The sequence below is a fragment of the Saimiri boliviensis genome, chromosome 6 (genome assembly GCF_048565385.1).
Source record: "Saimiri boliviensis isolate mSaiBol1 chromosome 6, mSaiBol1.pri, whole genome shotgun sequence".
Taxonomy (NCBI): Eukaryota; Metazoa; Chordata; class Mammalia; order Primates; family Cebidae; genus Saimiri; species Saimiri boliviensis.
Genome location: NC_133454.1, coordinates 86,734,449 through 86,752,367, shown reverse-complemented (window position 1 = coordinate 86,752,367; position 17,919 = coordinate 86,734,449). Strand labels below are relative to the sequence as shown.

Below are 17,919 nucleotides of genomic sequence, written 5' to 3'. Positions count from 1 at the left end.
TAAATGAAAAATTGCATTCATTTTTGTTTTGATTTCTATTTCTTTGACTATTAGTGAGGTTTAACATTTTTATATGCGTTGCTTGGCCAAGTGTACCTTTGCCCCCTATATTTATAGCCTTGACCATTCCAGTTTCATAGTGAAAATTAACTCTCTTTAGCAACAACCTTTTTTTGACCATTTGACAACTGAGCATTTTATAAATTATATCCACAGCATAACTTGTCGGAAAAATAGATCTTCATTTTCATTATGTACTTAACAGTGTCACATCTCTTTCTACAGGTTGTTCTCCAAAGAAGTATGGAACGAGTACAGTCCTTTTTTCAGAAAAATAAATGCCGTCTCCCTCTCAAGCCAAGTCTAGTGGCAAAAGAATTAAATATTAAGGTGACACATATCATACTTATAAGTTCATATTACATTTGAAAATAATAGGAAGAAGGCAATGGGCAGGTATGCTTAAGGCAAATGAAGGTAAAACCTGTAGAGGTTTATTATAAGCATGGATGGTTGTGATTAGTATCCATGTGTATCTTAGCTTATTTTTTACCTAACCACCACTTTTTCAAAAAAAAAAAAAAATCGTGAAATTATTTACTGCCTTGGGCTTCATTTATTTAGATTGGTCTCACCATCTTAAATTGGCTTTTAGTCACTTTTATTTTAAAAGTAAGATTTGATCTTTACTAATGAAATTTTAAAAGTTTTGTCAGTACTTCCATGGCTAATTAAAATAGTACATAAACAGAAGTGGAGATCTCATCTCAGATCAAAATGATTTAGAAGATGGAAAAGGGTATCACAAGACTTTGTGTTCTGTTGATGGACTGAGATTTTTACAAAGCTCAAACTTTAAAAGTTTGTGTCTCAAGGTTTTGCTTCTCTGCCTAGTGAGATGATATTTTAAGTTTCAAAATGTATTTTTGTATATTGTACATCTCTTATCTGCCAGAGAGCTAATTCTCAATTAGCCGGACATAGTGGAAGGCACCTGTAATCGCAGCTACTCTCAGGAGACTGAGGGAGAAGAATCACTTGAACCCGGCAGGCAGAGGTTGCAGTGAGCCGAGATCATACCACTGCACTCCAGCCTGGGCAACAAGAGCAAAATTCTGTCTCATAAAATATAAATAATAAAATGAAAAAGCAATTTTCATGGTATTTCATTTGCTGTAATTTAAAAAAACAAGCATTCAGTTGGGTGTGATGCTATATACCTGTAGTCCCGGTTACTCAGGAGACTGAGGCAGGAGGATCACTTGAGCCCAGGAGTTAAAGGTTGCGGGAAGCTATGATTGCACCATTGCATTCCAGCCGGGGTAACAGAGCAAGACCCTGTCTCTAACAGAAATAAAAATAAAAAATAAATTTAAAAACAAGACACAAAGGAACAAGTGAAAGGGGAAATGCCTGGGACAAAAAAATTTCTAAATTAATTTTTATTTAGGTTATCTTTCTAATGCTTAACATGTTGTATTTGCAGTCGTGTTCCTTCTTCAGTTCCAATGCTGTCCCCCTAAAAGTCACAATGGTGAATGCTGACCCTATGGGAGAAGAAATTAATGTCATGTTTAAGGTAAGTAAATAATGTTACTATTTTTTAAATGGCAATTTAGAAATTGTTTTATCAAATTACTTTTCCAGAATTGCAAAGGTGATTTTGCTTAATTAATATTTTAAAAATTATTTTATTTTATTTATTTTTTTGAGCCAGAGTCTTGCTCTGATGCTCAGGCTGGAGTACAGTGGTACGGTCTTGGCTCACTGCAACCTCCGCCTCCCGGGTTCAAGCAGTTCTCCTGTCTCAGCCTCCAAGTAGCTGAGATTACAGGCACCTGCCACCATGCCTGGCTAATTTTTTTTTTTTTTTTTTTTTTTTTTGACACAGAGTTTCACTCTTGCTACCCAGGCTAGAGTGCAATGGGGCGATCTCGGCTCACGGCAACCTCCACCTCCTAGGTTCAGTCAGTTCTCCTGCCTCAGCCTCCTGTGTAGCTGGGTATTACAGGCATGCGCCACCATGCCCAGCTAATTTTTTGTATTTTTAGTAGAGACAGGTTTTCATCATGTTGACCAGGATGGTCTCGATCTCTTGACCTTGTGATCCACACGCCTCGGCCTCCCAAAGTGCTGGGATTACAGGCTTGAGCCACCGTGCCCGGCCTCTAATTTTTGTATTTTTAATAGAGACTAAAAATACATGTTCGCCAGGCTGGTCTTGAACTCCTAACCTCAGGTGATCTGCCCACCTCAGCCTCCCAAAGTGCTGGGATTACAGGCATGGGCCACTGTGCCTGGCCAAAGATTTTATGTGTTTTGATCATGATTTGTATATTTTGAAAGGATGAAGAATTTTAGTTAATTCAACGAGTTGGATATGTGGAGGTTCATAAATATTCCTTCTACTGAACCACCTTTGATACATGTGATAAATTCCTGTGTACTCAGATCTGGTTTTGAACTCTATATTTTGTTTTATTAATATAGGTGCCTTTTCCTAAACTGGTAACATCTGTTTTGAATACAAGAATTTTATGTGTTAAGTATTTATTTATTTATTTATTTATTTATTTGTTTGTTTGAGATGGAGTTTCGCTCTTGTTGCCCAGGCTGGAGTCCAATGGTGTGATCTCAGCTTACTGCAACCTCCACCTCCCAGGTTCAAGTGATTCTCCTGTCTCAGCCTACCAAGTAGCTGGGGTTTCAGACATGTGCTACCACACCCAGCTAATTTGTATTTTTAGTAGAGACAGGGTTTCACCATCTTGGCCAGGCTGTTGTCAAACTCCTGACCTCAGGTGATTCACCCACCGCAGCCTCCCAAAGTGCTGGGTTTACAGGCGTGAGCCACCACGCCCGGCCCAGTTTTAATATTTTTTAAGGCAAGTTCTCCTTTTTCTGTTCCATAATTTTCTTTCCTAGTCTCAGAATGTATTCATTATTTGTGTTTTTAAATTATTTTATTCAGTTTAAAAAAGAAAATGAAGGGCCGGGTACGGTGGCTCAAGCCTGTAATCCCAGCACTTTGGGAGGCCGAGGCGGGTGGATCACAAGGTCGAGAGATCGAGACCATCCTGGTCAACATGGTGAAACCCCGTCTCTACTAAAAATACAAAAAATTAGCTGGGCATGGTGGCACATGCCTGTAATTCCAGCTACTCAGGAGGCTGAGGCAGGAGAATTGCCTGAACCCAGGAGGCGGAGGTTGTGGTGAGCCGAGATCGCGCCATTGCACTCCAGCCTGGGTAACAAGAGCAAAACTCCGTCTCAAAAAAAAAAAAAAAAAGAAAATGAAAACTTGTTCAGATTTTATTAAAAAATAATTCATTTTGGGAGGGTTAATTTTTTTAAGTAAAGTTTTCATTTTGTGATAATTGTAAGTTCATAGGCAATTGTAACTGTACAGAGAAATCCTGTGTACTATGCTTCATAGTAACATCTTGTATAACTAATATCACAATCAGGGTATTGGCATTGATACAGTCAAAATACAGAACATTTCATCATCACAAAGATTCTCCATGTTGCCTTTTTAAAAAGGTGAATATAGGCTGGGTACAGTGACACATGCCTGTAATCCCAGCACTTTGGGAGGCCGAGGCAGGCAGATCACGTGAGGTCGGGAGTTTGAGATCAGCCTGGCCAACATGGCGAAACCCTATCTGTACTAAAAATACAAAAATTAGCCTGGCTTGGTGGTGGGCACCTATAATCCCAGCTACTCTGGAAGCTGAGGCAGAAGAATTACTTGAACTTGGGAGGCCAAGGTCGCAGTGAGCCGAGACCGTGCCTCTGCACTCCAGCCTGGGCGATAGAGCAAGACTCAGTCTCTAAAAATAAAGAATTGAATATAATTCACATACCATAAAACTGAAGCTTTTAAAGTATACAGTTCAGGGAACTGACACATGAAGAGGTTAAGTACTTTTCCCTAGAATACTGCAGAAAAAAAGACAGTTCTGTTCATCTTACAGGCATGTGCCACCATGCCCAACTAATTTTTGTGTTTTTAGTAGAGGCGGGGTTTTGCCATGCTGGCCAGGCTGATCTCAAACTCCTGACCTCAGGTGATCCACCCACTTCGGCCTCCCAAAGTGCTGGGATTACAGGCATGAGCCACCGCGTCCAGCCAGCTTTCATAGTATGTAATCTACTAAGTCTTTTAGAAATGTACAAGTTTCATTTTGTTTCCTTGATTTCAAGGTTGGGGAAGATCTTCGGCAAGATATGTTAGCTTTACAGATGATAAAGATTATGGATAAGATCTGGCTTAAAGAAGGTCTAGATCTGAGGATGGTAATTTTCAAATGTCTCTCAACTGGCAGAGATCGAGGTAAGTCTATTAGCTGTGTCTTGATATCTTATTTTTTTCCTTGAACTTAGCTTAAAGTGTACCTGCCTTAAGGGTCCTGCTGCAGATGCTTTGGGATCACGGTTGTTTCTTATTTTAATCTGGTGTTACTTTATTGATTCAGTTGCTCATAATTAAGTCTCTTTTAAAAATAACTTAGTGACTGGGCATGGTGGCTAGCGTCTGTTATCCTAGCACTTTGGGAGGCGGGTGGATCACATGAGGTCAGGAGTTTGAGACCAGCCTGGGCAACATGGTGAAACCTTGTCTCTACTGGAAATGCAAAAATTAGCTGGGTGTGGTGGTGTGTCCCTGTAATCCCACTTACTTGGGAGGCTGAGGCAGGAGAATAGCTTGAACTTGGGAGGCAGAGGCTGCAGTGAGCCAAGATCGAATCACTGCACTCCAGCCTGGGTGACAGAGCAAGACTCTGTCTCAAAATAAATAATAAATAAATAAATAAATAAAATAACTTAGTGAGTACCGTAAATAAATGCTTTGCAGTAACCAGAGGTGTCCATTAATTGACCCAGTGAGGACTTCATGGTATTTAGCTTTTAAACTTAAAAATAAGACCATATCTCTGAGTGCAGTGGCTCTCACCTGTAATCCCAGCATTTTGGCTGAGACAGGAGGATCACTTGAGTCTAGGAGGTTGAGACCAGCCAGGCAATATAGGGAGACCCTGTCTCTACAAAAAAAGGTAAATAGCCTTAGTTACTCTGGAGGATGGGCTGGGAAGATTACTTGAGCCTGAGAGGTTAAGGCTTCAATAAACCGTCATCATGCTACTGCACTCCAATCTGGGTAACACAGTGAGTGACACCTTGTCTCAAAATAAATAAATAAATAAGGCCATATCTAAATTAAACCAACTGTGATTTCATTTTTGTAAAATAAAATCATACAAAGTTCTCTTCTACTAATAGCAGATTTCTATCTTAATGTTTATTAACTACGTTTTGAAATAATGTAAAACATCCTAATATCTGATATGTATTATGTGCTTAATAAATAGCAGCCATCATTATTCTTAGTCAACACGTTTGTTTACCATCTATAAAATGCTAAGAATATGTGGTACTTACATTTTAGAAGGAAGCAATAATATGTTCACGTAATCAGAGTATGCTTTAATAAGCTGAAAGCTCTAAGAGAGTTATAAAAGCAATACTTTCAGGTTTTAAAGGAGAGAAAGATCATCCGCTGTTGATGGAAATGAGAAATGTTTCATAGTTTCTATGCATAGACACTAGGAAGTCACCTGAAAGATTATCTTAATCATCCTTCCAATATTTGCCATTCAATTTATGCTTAAATCCATACAGTGAAGGGAATTCATTGCTTTTCAAGGCAGTTCATTTTATTCTGGATAGCTCTGATGGCTATAGATTTCTTTTTCATATTCAGGTGAATAATGGGGACTAAGTTCTGATGCCTTTTACCCATTAGTTCCAGTTCTGCTCAGAGACTGTCATATAATTAAGTTAAATCCTTCTTCACTCTGACGAATATTGTGGCCTCAGATACTGAATTCCAAATTCTTCAGCCATTTGTGAAAGATTACTTTAAATTGCCTTATTATTCTCCTTGCAAATGGTTCAGGCAATCTGTTGCCTCTAAAAATGGCACCTGGATTTTGTAGAATACATAAGGGTGGACATAGTGTCACAAATAAAATCAGTAAGTCATCATCATACCAGCTCCTGCTAAGCCATGTCTTGGCCATCTTTTCAGAGATGGGATCTTACTTTGTAACTCAGGCTGGAGTGCAGTGTTGTGATCATAGCTCACTGCAGCCTCAAACTCCTGGGCTCAAACAGTCTACTTCCCTCAGCCTCCCAAAATTAGCTAGGTATGATGGCATGCACCTGTAGTGACATGCCACCACACTCAGCTAATTTTTAAAATTTTTCATAAAGACAGGGTTCTCACTATGTTGCCCATGCCGGCTTCAAACTCGGCTCAAGCAATCCTCCTACTTTAGCCTCCCAAGTGGCAGGGATATAGGCTTGTACCACTGTGCCCAGCTATGTACTTGTACATTTTTGTATCTTAGACCCATGTGTAAGGTGTTAGGTATTAACTTTGCTATATTTGATACATTACTTTTCAGTTTGTTGAGTTCTTTTTAAAACCTGCTTTTGACTGTTACAGCTCTTTTAGAATTCGTGTAGCAGAGGCCGGGTATGGTGGGTCACTCCTACAATCCCAGCACTTTGGGAGGCTGAGGCGGGTGGATCACCTGAGGTTGGGAGTTCGAGACCAACATGGAGAAACCCTGTCTCTACTAAAAATACAAAAGTAGCTAGGTGTGGTGGCACATGCCTGTCATCCCAGCTACCCAGGAGGCTGAGTTAGGAGAATCACTTGAACCCAGGAGGTAGAGGTTGTGGTGAGCCAAGACCAAGCCATTGCACTCCAGCCTGGGTGAAACTCTGTCTCAAAAAAAAAAAAAAAAAAAAAAAAAATTGTGTAGCAGATTTTCTGGTCTTTACCAGGAAACTCCTATTAAAATATATATTATAATAAAATAAAATCTGATTTTTGTTATCTGCCATTGAACTTCTTAGTTTGTATCATGAACAGATTTGAAAGTTGTATATTCTATAGCTTCTGCTAAGTCATTGGGAAAAATGTTTACCAAACAAGGGCCAAGAGCCAACTCCCCTGGCATGCTATTAAGGAAGGACCTCCCTTTAGGTGATTGCTAAATCAAGTGCAGCATTTTCCTTACTCATCTTCATTGTATTATCAACCACTTCACATTTCTTCAGTTTGTCTATCAGGACAGTATGGGAGCCTTATAACTTTTCTCGCTCAAGTTTGGATGTGCAAATTTTATCTTGTCAAAAAGGAAATCAGGTCAATTTAAGAATTCTTGCTGGTTATTGTTTATATAAATCATATAAGATGGAAGTTTTATCAGAAAGACTCCTTGACTGGGTGAGAAGATCACCTGAGCCCCGGAGGCAGAGGTTGCAGTGAGCTGAGATCACACATTACTCCAGCCTGGGAGACAGAGAGACCCTGTCTCAAAAACAACAACAACAATAACAACAAAAAAAACAGCTCCTCGGTACGAGTCTGTCATCTCAGTTTTTTTTTTCTTAATAAACCGAACTTTGGTTTATAAAGTTCATAACTGAACTTCCTCTTCTCATTTTGGAATTCCAAAAAGATAATCCAATCAGATTCCCTTTATGTTGTTTCTAACTAATGGTTGAGTGTTTACTGTGTGTCTTGCCCTGTGCTAAGCTTTTCATTTTTGTCAATCTCACTGTATCCTTATTTTTCACATGAGGAAGAGGAAATCACAGCCACATCCTCTGTGAGGTTTTTGACAAACACCTCAGCCTGTAATAATCTCTCCCTTCTTTGAGCTCAGCAGTTGTCTTTAATACTCACCATTTATTTTATATTACCTTACTTAATTTTTCTTTCCGCATGTTTTATATCCTCCTCACTGGATTGATTATGGGATCCCTCAGGGTTGGGACTGTCTTATCTAGATGGTAGTACTTTAAATGGCCTATGAATTTTGGTCCACTGTTTTTTTTTTTTTTTTTAAATTTCTGAAACGGAGTTTTGCTCTTGTTGCCCAGGCTGGAATGCAGTGGCATGATCGTGGCTCACTGCAAACTCCACCTCCTGGGTTCAAGCAATTCTTCTGCCTCAGCCTCCCAAGTAGCTGGGATTACAGGCATGCCAGTAATCCCAGTTTACAATTACAGACATGTGCCACCATGCTTAGCTAATTTTGTATTTTTAGTAGAGATGGGGTTTCTCCATGTTGGTCAGGCTGTCTCGAACTCCCGGCCTCAGGTGATCTGCCCACCTTGGCCTCCCAAAGTGTTGGGATTACAGGCATGAGCTACCAAGCATGGCTTGCTGTTTTGTATGTAGTAATTGGCTGAGTCACAGAATTGGGATGGAGGTACTCACTGAAAAAGGATGTCACTGTGAACTGAAAACTAGGTGGTACAACCAAGAAGAAGTGCCAAATGAACACTTTGGGAGGCCAAGGCATGTGGATCATTTGAGGCCAGAAGTTCGAGACCAGCTTAGCCAACATGGTGAAAGCCCACCTGTAGTAAAAATATAAAAAATTAATCAGAGCCGGGCGCGGTGGCTCACGCCTGTAATCCCAGCACTTTGGGAGGCCGAGGTGGGTGGATCACGAGGTCAAGAGATCGAGACCATCCTGGTCAACATGGTGAAACCCCGTCTCTACTAAAAATACAAAAAATCAACTGGGCATGGTGGCGCGTGCCTGTAGTCCCAGCTACTCAGGAGGCTGAGGCAGGAGAATTGCCTGAACCCAGGAGGCGGAGGTTGTGGTGAGCCGAGATCGCGCCATTGCACTCCAGCCTGGGTAACAAGAGTGAAACTCTGTCTCAAAAAAAACCAAAAAAACAAAAAAACAAAAAATTAGTCAGGCATGGTGGTGAATGTATGTAGTCCTGGCTGCTTGGGAGACTGAGGCACAGGAATCACTTAAACCCAGGAGGCGGAGGTTGCAGTGAGCCAAGATGGCACTACTGCACTGCAGCTGGGCAACAGAGCAAGACACTGTCTCAGAAAACAACCAAAAAGAAAAAGGAGCCAAATGAATTCATTATGCCATGTGAGACTAGACTAGAATTAGAACCTGGTCCTGCATACTTTCTGTTGGGGTTCCCTGGCAGCCTTGGTCAACTTCTGTTTCCTCTAATCCTTTGTCCAAAGCAGAGCTCTGTTTTCATATATTTTATTTTAATGCAAATGCATCTCCCTCATTTTAAAAATATATCAAATTAATTTTTAATTGTATACATAATACTTTCACATAGTAAAATATCCAGATAGCATATAATAAAATAAATTGAAAAGTAAATGTTAGTTTTCTCTCATAGCTTCATCCTCAATTCTAGGTGCCCTCTTTCCACAATATAACCACTTATGTAGCCTTCTGGAAATGTTTCGGGTATATTCTATGTGCACAACCATCTTTCTTTTCAAACGCAATAGTATAGTTCTCCATCTGGATTTTGTCTTTAAATAACATTATTTTTGAGATTTTTCTATCAAAGCACATAATTCCTTCCTCATTGTTTTCTTTTGTGTAAACACACATAATTTATTTGACGCTCGTTTTAAAGGAGTCGGAGAGAAAACAAAAAACAATTTGTTCAGCGAGGCATTTACATTTCAATTAGGAGGCCAAAACATATACCTGAGATTTAATCATATTACAAGGTCAGTCTTCATCTGTTCTTCCCTTTGAAAGTGTTTAATGTATGGTTGTAAAATCCAGGTCAAATAATAAAAATTAAAAAAATAATAATAATAAATAAATAAAAATTTAAAAAGTGTTTAATATATTCTGAAAAATTCTTATCGTGCCCAAATATATGATTAAAGAAATTTTTTTGTGCTGAAGTGGGACAGTGTGTATCTTACTTTACCAGCAAGGTCAGTGTCTTCTTGTTTGTTGTTAAAATAGTTTTCTTTGCCAGGTGCCATGGCTCACATCTATAATGCCAGTACTTTGGCCCAGACAGGTGGATCACTGAAGGTTGGGAGTTCAGGACCACCCTGGCCAACATGGTGAAACCCTGTCTCAACTAAAACAAACAAACAAACCAAAATTAGCTGGGCATGCTGGCAGCCACCTGTGATCTCAGCTAGTTTTCCTTTGGGGATTAGCACATGGCTGTACAGATTAGAGTCTCAAATAGACAAAATTGATGTTTACATGTTGGATACTTTTGAAAATAAAGAATAATTTTGATTGGCGGCCAGATTTGATTTTTTTTTTTTTTTTTTTTTTTTTTTTAAAGACAAGGTTTCACTCAGTTACCCAGGCTGGAGTGCAGTGGTGTGATCTCAACTCACTGCAACCTCTGCCTCCTGGGTTCAAGTGATCCTCATGCATCAGTCTCCTGAGTATCTGGGACTGCAGGTGTGTGTCACCGTGCCTGGTTAAGTTTTCTATTTTTAGTAGCAGTGGGGTTTCACTGTGTTGGCTAGGCTGGTCTCAAACTCCTGAGCTCAAGTGATCCACCCTCACTTTTTTTTGGAGCCTCAGCTTCCAAAAGTGCTGGGATTATAGACATGAGCCATCATGCTCAGCAAGACCTGATTTTTTTTTTTTTTTTTTTTTTTTGAGACAGATTCTGGCTCTGTTGCCCAGGCTGGAGTGCAGTACCATGATCTTGGCTCACTGCAACCTCTGCCTCCCGGGTGCCTGCCACCACACCCAGCTAATTTTTATATTTTTGGTAGAGACAAGGTTTCACCATGTTGGTCAGGCTGGTCTTGAACTCCTGATCTCAAGCAATCCACCCGCCTCAGCCTCCGGGAGTGCTGGGATTACAGGCATGAGCTACTGTGCCTGGCCAGACTTGAATTTTTTGAAAGTAACAATTGCTAGCTGGTTTCTGATGTCAAAGATTGAAAACCATAACTTTTAAAAGGCTTGCAGCCATAAAAAAAGAATGAGTTCATTTCTTTTGCAGGGACATAGATGAAGCTGGAAACCATCATTCTCAGCAAACTAACACAGGAACAGAAAACCAAACACGTCATATGCACACTCATAAGTTGGAATTGAACAATGAGAACGAATGGTGGCAGGGAGGGGACCATCACATACTGGGGCCCGTTGAGGGGTAGGGGACAAGGGGAGGGAGAGCATTGGGACAAATACCTAATGCACGGCAGGGCTTAAAACCTAGATGATGGGTTGACAGGTGCAGCAAACCACCATGACATATGTATACCTATATAAAAAACCTGCACATTCTGCACATGTATCCCAGAACTTAAAAAGTAATAATTTTCTAAATGTTTAAAGCTTGCTTTGGGGAGACAGTTTTACATAGCTTAATATTTTGTCATTAAAGGCATGGTGGAGCTGGTTCCTGCTTCCGATACCCTCAGGAAAATCCAAGTGGAATATGGTGTGACAGGATCCTTTAAAGATAAACCACTTGCAGAGTGGCTAAGAAAATACAATCCCTCTGAAGAAGAATATGAAAAGGTAATTAGCAGGTCTCCTCAAAGTTTCTAAAAAACTTTATCAAAAATGTATTTATTACAAAGGTTTTAAGTGCTTTCATTTTCCAACTAGTCATTTAGTCTAAGTCAGGAAAAGAGCATCTTTTTCTACATATAGGAAGAAATGTAAAACAGAATGCATTTAATGGCAGGAATCTGAGTGAAACCGATGCTAACTTACCCAAAAAAAAAAACGCATTCCAAACACATACTTAGAGGCCAGCGAAACAGAGGCATTTTTCTAACGCAAAATGTTTTATTTCCCAAAGATCTTGGAAGAAGTTAGGGAAATGAGTAAAATAGGCTGTATCATGTGATAGTTAAGAACATAAATTAGGGGCCAAACTCTTTGGGCTTGAATTTAGGTCCCAAGTCACTCAGCAGCAACAGGGCCTTCTGCAAATTATTTAACATCTGTGTGCCTCAGTGACCTCTGCTATAAAATACTGTATATGTTATGGTATAGCACATACTATGGCTGTAAACATATGCATCAATAAGATTTTTGTGAAAATTAAATGAGTTAATATATATAAAGCACTGCGTAGTGAAAATTGTATAATTGATAGCTCTTTTTCTTATTGGAAACATCAATTTTCTGTTTTACTATTATTTTGAATTACATATGAGGGCAGGGTTATCTCTGAGGACATAAGGCCTCTAATGATGTTAACGTGGCCTAAGGAAGACCCAAGAACACTGAGTGGTGATAGAAGAAAACTCCCATTTTAATGTCATGGAGCTGCCTGGTTTATGTTTCATTAATGGATCACCTTTATTGATATACATGTGTCATCTGTTGACCTACAAAGCTAATGCAGGGGAATTTTGACCTTTGTTTGATCTTTTTTTTTTTTTTTTTTTTTGAGACGGAGTTTTGCTCTTGTTACCCAGGCTGGAGTGCAACGGCACGATCTCGGCTCACCGCAACCTCCGCCTCCTGGGTTCAGGCAATTCTCCTGCCTCAGCCTCCTGACTAGCTGGGATTACAGGCAAGCGCCACCATGCCCAGCTACTTTTTTGTGTTTTTAGTAGAGACGGGGTTTCACCATGTTGACCAGGATGGTCTCGATCTCTCGACCTTGTGATCCACCCGCCTCGGCCTCCCAAAGTGCTGGGATTACAGGCTTGAGCCACCGCGCCCGGCCTTGTTTGATCTTTTGAACTGTGAGATCACTCCCTTTTCTTAATTCTTTGTGATCTGGGGTAAAAAGCAGTGCAGCAGAAGCCAATACTTGTTTTAGTAATGTTGGCCCTTTTGTTATTATTGGTAAGGAAATAATTGCCAATAGCGTATATTAAGCACCTTTTATGCATTTGCCTTTTTAATGCATTTAATAGGTAAGAAGGAATATAACTTAGTGAAGTCATATTGCCTGGATTTGAATCCTCACTGTGCCACTTAACAATTATGTGATCTTGGGCAAACAACCTCTGTTTCAGTTTTCCATCTGTACAGTGGTTACGATGTTCATACCTAAGTTATTGATTTGTTGTGAGTTTCTAAATATATATTTTAGTAGAGATGAGGTTTCACCATGTTGGCCTGGCTGGTCTCAAACTCCTGACCTCAAGCAATCCACCTGCCTTGGACTCCCAGAGTGCTGGGATTATAGGCGTGAGCCACTGCGCCCGGCCAGACTTGAATTTTTTTGAAAGTAACAATTGCTAGCTGGTTTCTTATGTCAAAGGTTGAAAACTATAACTTTTTAAAAGGCTTGCAGCCATAAAAAAGAATGAGTTCATTTCATACACACACACACACACACACACACACACACACACACTCAGAGAGAGAGAAGTGCCTGGTTTGTGCTAAATGCTGTATAAATACTTGCTATTATTATCATTGGTAATGATTTCTGGGGAATTATGGAATAGAATTAACTATGTGGGCAAGTCAGGCCAAATGAATGTACTACTCAGAAATATAGTCTTTTATATAGATAAACTAATACAAATGTTTTAAAGAAAAACCTCATTGTATGCATCTTGCTGTATCCTTCTATATGATATTATATTAGTAATTTTAATAATCCCCAGGAGAGGCAAGATTTAAGATGACACACAGGGAATCACCAAATGGGAAACAAAATACATTACTTGTATTCTTGGATGTTTTCAGATATAAGCTGATTTTCCTTACACATGTCCTTAACTACAGGCAGAAAGGAAAAAAAGCAAAAATCTTCTACCATCGTATTTGCGGAATCCTGCACCTCACCAGCTCTAAGCAGCAGAGTCAGTGAGGTGCAGGATTCCACAAACATGATGCTTAAAAGCTGTTCAAAGGCAGCACATACCTAAATATGGACTGGTAGGGATCCCAGACTTTTAAAAGAGAAAAGTTAGAGAAGGGGCAGTAACCACCTTTAGAAAAGTGTTTTTGTTTTTGGAATATGAAAAGGTCGGCTTTTATTACTATATCCCAATTTGTATGCTATTGAGAGAGTGAATTGCAATAGTGTTTTTAAAGAGTGATAGACTACTTTAATCTTTATAAACCCTGCCTCTTTTAAAAATAATTCATTTTCTAAAATAATTATATATGTTTTTTATAGGCTTCAGAGAACTTTATCTATTCCTGTGCTGGATGCTGTGTAGCCACCTATGTTTTAGGCATCTGTGATCGGCACAATGACAATATAATGCTTCGAAGCACAGGACATATGTTTCACATTGACTTTGGAAAGTTTTTGGGACATGCACAGATGTTTGGCAGCTTCAAAAGGTATAATATTGTTATTATTGCTGTTGCCAAAGAAAAGAGGCACTTCTTGTTGTAAAAATTAAGGTTTGTCTCAAACCTTGCCTTTTGCCTTTCTATGTTTTTTTCTTGTGGCTTCATTTGAGCATAACTTGGGATGAAAAAGGCCCAAAGATATGACCTTACCACATAGTAGACAAGAATGCGTGTGTGTATAAACTTTGTTGAAATGAATTAGGATACATATAAATTTTTTCATCTAGTTAGCAGTAACTCTTAGAAATGGTTTCATGTGTATAATGGCAGTAAGTAGTTTTCTATATTTGTAACTACTGTTTGATCTCTCTTTAGATATATGGATTTATAAATACCACCTTATTTTCATATATAAGGAAATTTCATATATAAGTTCTCTCTAAATAATGAAGTTACTATGTGATAGCCTTCTTGAAAAGTGTTAAAGAATTATGGAAATTCAAAAGTGTGTGATATTAAGTTTCCTAGTTGGAAATCGCTGTACCTCAGATAGTTTAATAATCATGCAATAGCACTACTGGAGTATCTTCTGTAAATAATATTTTTGTATGTACTTTCATTTTAAATAGGGATCGGGCTCCTTTTGTGCTGACCTCTGATATGGCATATGTCATTAATGGGGGTGAAAAGCCCACCATTCGTTTTCAGTTGTTTGTGGACCTCTGCTGTCAGGCCTACAACTTGATAAGAAAGCAGACAAACCTTTTTCTTAACCTCCTTTCACTGGTAACTATTCTTCATAAGCATTTAAATAGTTTTTATATTAATGTATCTATGTTTCCATATCTAAAAAAGATTATTTTGTGATTTTGGAATAAGATTTGATGTAGTCACAAATGTCAGATACGTTATTGCTCAAATATTTTAAACTTATTGCTGTGTGAAATGAGCCAGACACAAGAGTACCTACTGTCTGACTTCATTTGTATAAAATACAAAAAATAAGTTAGTAGAGTGGCTACCCTTGGGATGGGAAGAATTAGTAACTGGACCTTGAGGTGGGCATTTGAGATGCTAATGAATGTTTTGTGTATTAATGTGGGTGCGAATTGTGAACATTCACTCAGCTGTACGATGAAGATTTCTGTACTTTAGTGGATATTTATTATAGTTAAGCAAAAAGAAAACAAAAACAAACCCACTGTGATTATTATGAATAAATTGATATGGTAATAGACAGAAGGATACAGTGATCTTCAGTGAAATAACTCAGTTAAATATTCAGTGTTCTCACTTATGAGTGGGAGCTAAATAATATGTACACATGGACATAAAGAGTAGAATAATAGACTTTGGAGACTTGGAAGGGTAGGAAGGGGGTTGAGGGAGATGAGAAGTTATTTTAGTGGGTATAATGTATACTATTCATGTGATACACTAAAAGCCCAGACTTTACCACTATGTGATACATACCTATACCAAAATTGTACTTGTACCCCCTAAATCTATAAAAGTGAAAACAGAGGCCGAGGCCAGTTGCAGTGGCTCACGCCAGTAATCCCAGCACTTTGGGAGGCTGAGGCAGGCGGACTACTTGAGATCAAGAGTTCAAGACCAATCTGGACAACATGGTGAAACCCCATCTCTATCAAAAATACCAAAAAAAGGCTGGGCGTGGTGGCTCACTCCTGTAATCCTAGCACTTTGGGAAGCTAAGGCAAATGGGTAATGAAGTCAGGAGTTCAAGACCAGTCTGGCCAACATGGTGAAACCCCATCTCTACAAAAAATACAAAAAATTTAACCAGGCGTGGTGGCACGCACCTGTAATCCCAGCTACTCGGGAGGCGAGGCAGGAGAATTGTTTGAACCCAGCAGGCAGAGGATCCAGTGAGCCAAGATTGCACCCCTTCACTCCAGCCTGGGTGACAAAAAAAAAGGGCCAAGCAAAAGGAGGTCTGGCTCTCATGTGAAACTGGCTTTGTAACCTCCAACAAATTGCTTGAGTGCCTTGCCCTCCATTCCCTTATTTATAAGATAATCACTTAAGTCCCCAATATACTAATGAACCCCTCAAAACTGATTGTTTTTGTTTGCTTTAGTTCTGATTACTTGCCTGCAGGAAGAAGTGGGGAACAAACTTTTTTAAAAATTTAACTCACATAACTTTTTGTTTTCTTCTACAGATGATTCCTTCAGGGTTACCAGAACTTACATGTATTCAAGATTTGAAGTATGTTAGAGATGCACTTCAACCCCAAACTACAGATGCAGAAGCTACAATTTTCTTTACTAGGTAAGGCATATTTAGGTATACTGCAGAAGGAACATACAATTTTGCTTTGATTTGTTTTACCTCAGTTTAAACAAATACAGTGCTATTAATCAAAATTCTGATATATAGGAACAAATTCTGACAGTATTTGCACATAGTAGGCTGTCAAAAATTTATTTATTGAATAAATACAAAGGATTTGCAATAATATTCTTAAAAATATACTTGTCTCAAAATTTCTCAAGGTTTATTTAATATGTAATTTCAATGATAAAAACATTTTTCTACAGTGCCATGTACCATTTTAAAGTGTTTTTAAATTTTTTATTTTGAGACTGAGTCATGCTCTTTTCTCCAGGCTACAGTGCAGTAGCACAGACTCGGTTCCCTGCAACCTCAGCCTCCTGGGTTCAAGTAATTCTCCTGCCTCAGCCTCCCGAGTAGCTGGTACTATAGGCATGCACCACTAAGCTCAGCTAATTAAAGTCTTTATCTAAAATGATATCTACTAATCTATTTTTCAGAATTTTGTTATAACAATTTCCATGAAGACCTTAGGTGTTCTTAATACAGGAAACTCTGAGTCACTGCTGCAAGTAAACTATTAATATGGCATAGTACTTGAAACACATATACCAATGACTGGTACTTGAATTTGTTATTGCTTTAAAAACAGATCTTCCAGCTGGGCATGGTGGCTCATGCCTGTAATCCCAGCACTTTGGGAGGCTTAGGTGGGCAGATCACCTGAGGTTGGGAGCTCGAAACTAGCCTGACCAATGTGGAGAAACACTGTCTATACTAAAAATACAAAATTAGCCGGGCCTGGTGACACATCCTTGTAATTCCAGCTACTCAGGAGGTTGAGGCAGGAGAATTGCTTGAATCCAGGAGGCAAAAGTTGCGGTGAGCCAAGATCATGACACTGCACTTCAGCCTGGACAACAAGACAGAGTTTTCTGTCTCAAAAAAAACCAACAGGTCTTCTTGACAAATATGTTCTAAAGGTCTGGTGATCAGATTGGTTACTGACTACTACTGCTTACATCATCATCATACCATAGCAGGGAGGGGTACCTGAGCTCATGTTCTTTTCTCTCCTTTTTCTCTTGCCTTCTTCCTCTTCGTGGAGAAGAGGTATAAAAAAACACTGACTGGACTTTTCTAGTCTCAAGAGTCTGGGATGAAAATGTATGGAAGGAAGCTGACTTTTATAGCCTTTCAAACGAATCCTGACAATTTAGGTATTGATGGGTTTTCTTTTGTTTTTTAAAAGAGATTCATTGGCTCCCCTGGGCAAAACTACAAAGCAGGCATGTATTTGTCTACCTGCTTAGACGTCCATAACAAAATACTATAGACTGGTGGCTTAAACAACAGATAGTTATTTTCTCACAGTTCTGGAGGCTAGGAGGTCCAAAATCAGGGTGCCAGCCAATTACACTATTGGTGAGGACTCCCTTGCTAGATTGCAGATGGCCACCTTTGCAATGTGTCCTTACATGGTGGGGAGAGCTGGCTGTCTCATCTCTTCTTAGAAGGACACTCCTGTTGGATTAGGGCTCTA

General features: G+C 39.2%; 1 protein-coding gene across 2 annotated transcripts in view; it reads left to right on the top strand.

Annotated features, from left to right (window-relative positions):
• Window positions 1–17,919, top strand: part of PIK3C2A (phosphatidylinositol-4-phosphate 3-kinase catalytic subunit type 2 alpha) — a 128,113-nt gene that overhangs the window by 95,189 nt on the left and 15,005 nt on the right. For both annotated transcript variants that reach the window (XM_003919876.4, XM_074401173.1), the window contains exons 20-26: window positions 286–390; window positions 1,487–1,579; window positions 4,207–4,336; window positions 11,242–11,378; window positions 13,957–14,126; window positions 14,708–14,864; window positions 16,264–16,373. In XM_003919876.4, the coding sequence (XP_003919925.1) occupies window positions 286–390; window positions 1,487–1,579; window positions 4,207–4,336; window positions 11,242–11,378; window positions 13,957–14,126; window positions 14,708–14,864; window positions 16,264–16,373 (902 nt within the window). The remainder of the gene's footprint in view (window positions 1–285; window positions 391–1,486; window positions 1,580–4,206; window positions 4,337–11,241; window positions 11,379–13,956; window positions 14,127–14,707; window positions 14,865–16,263; window positions 16,374–17,919) is intronic.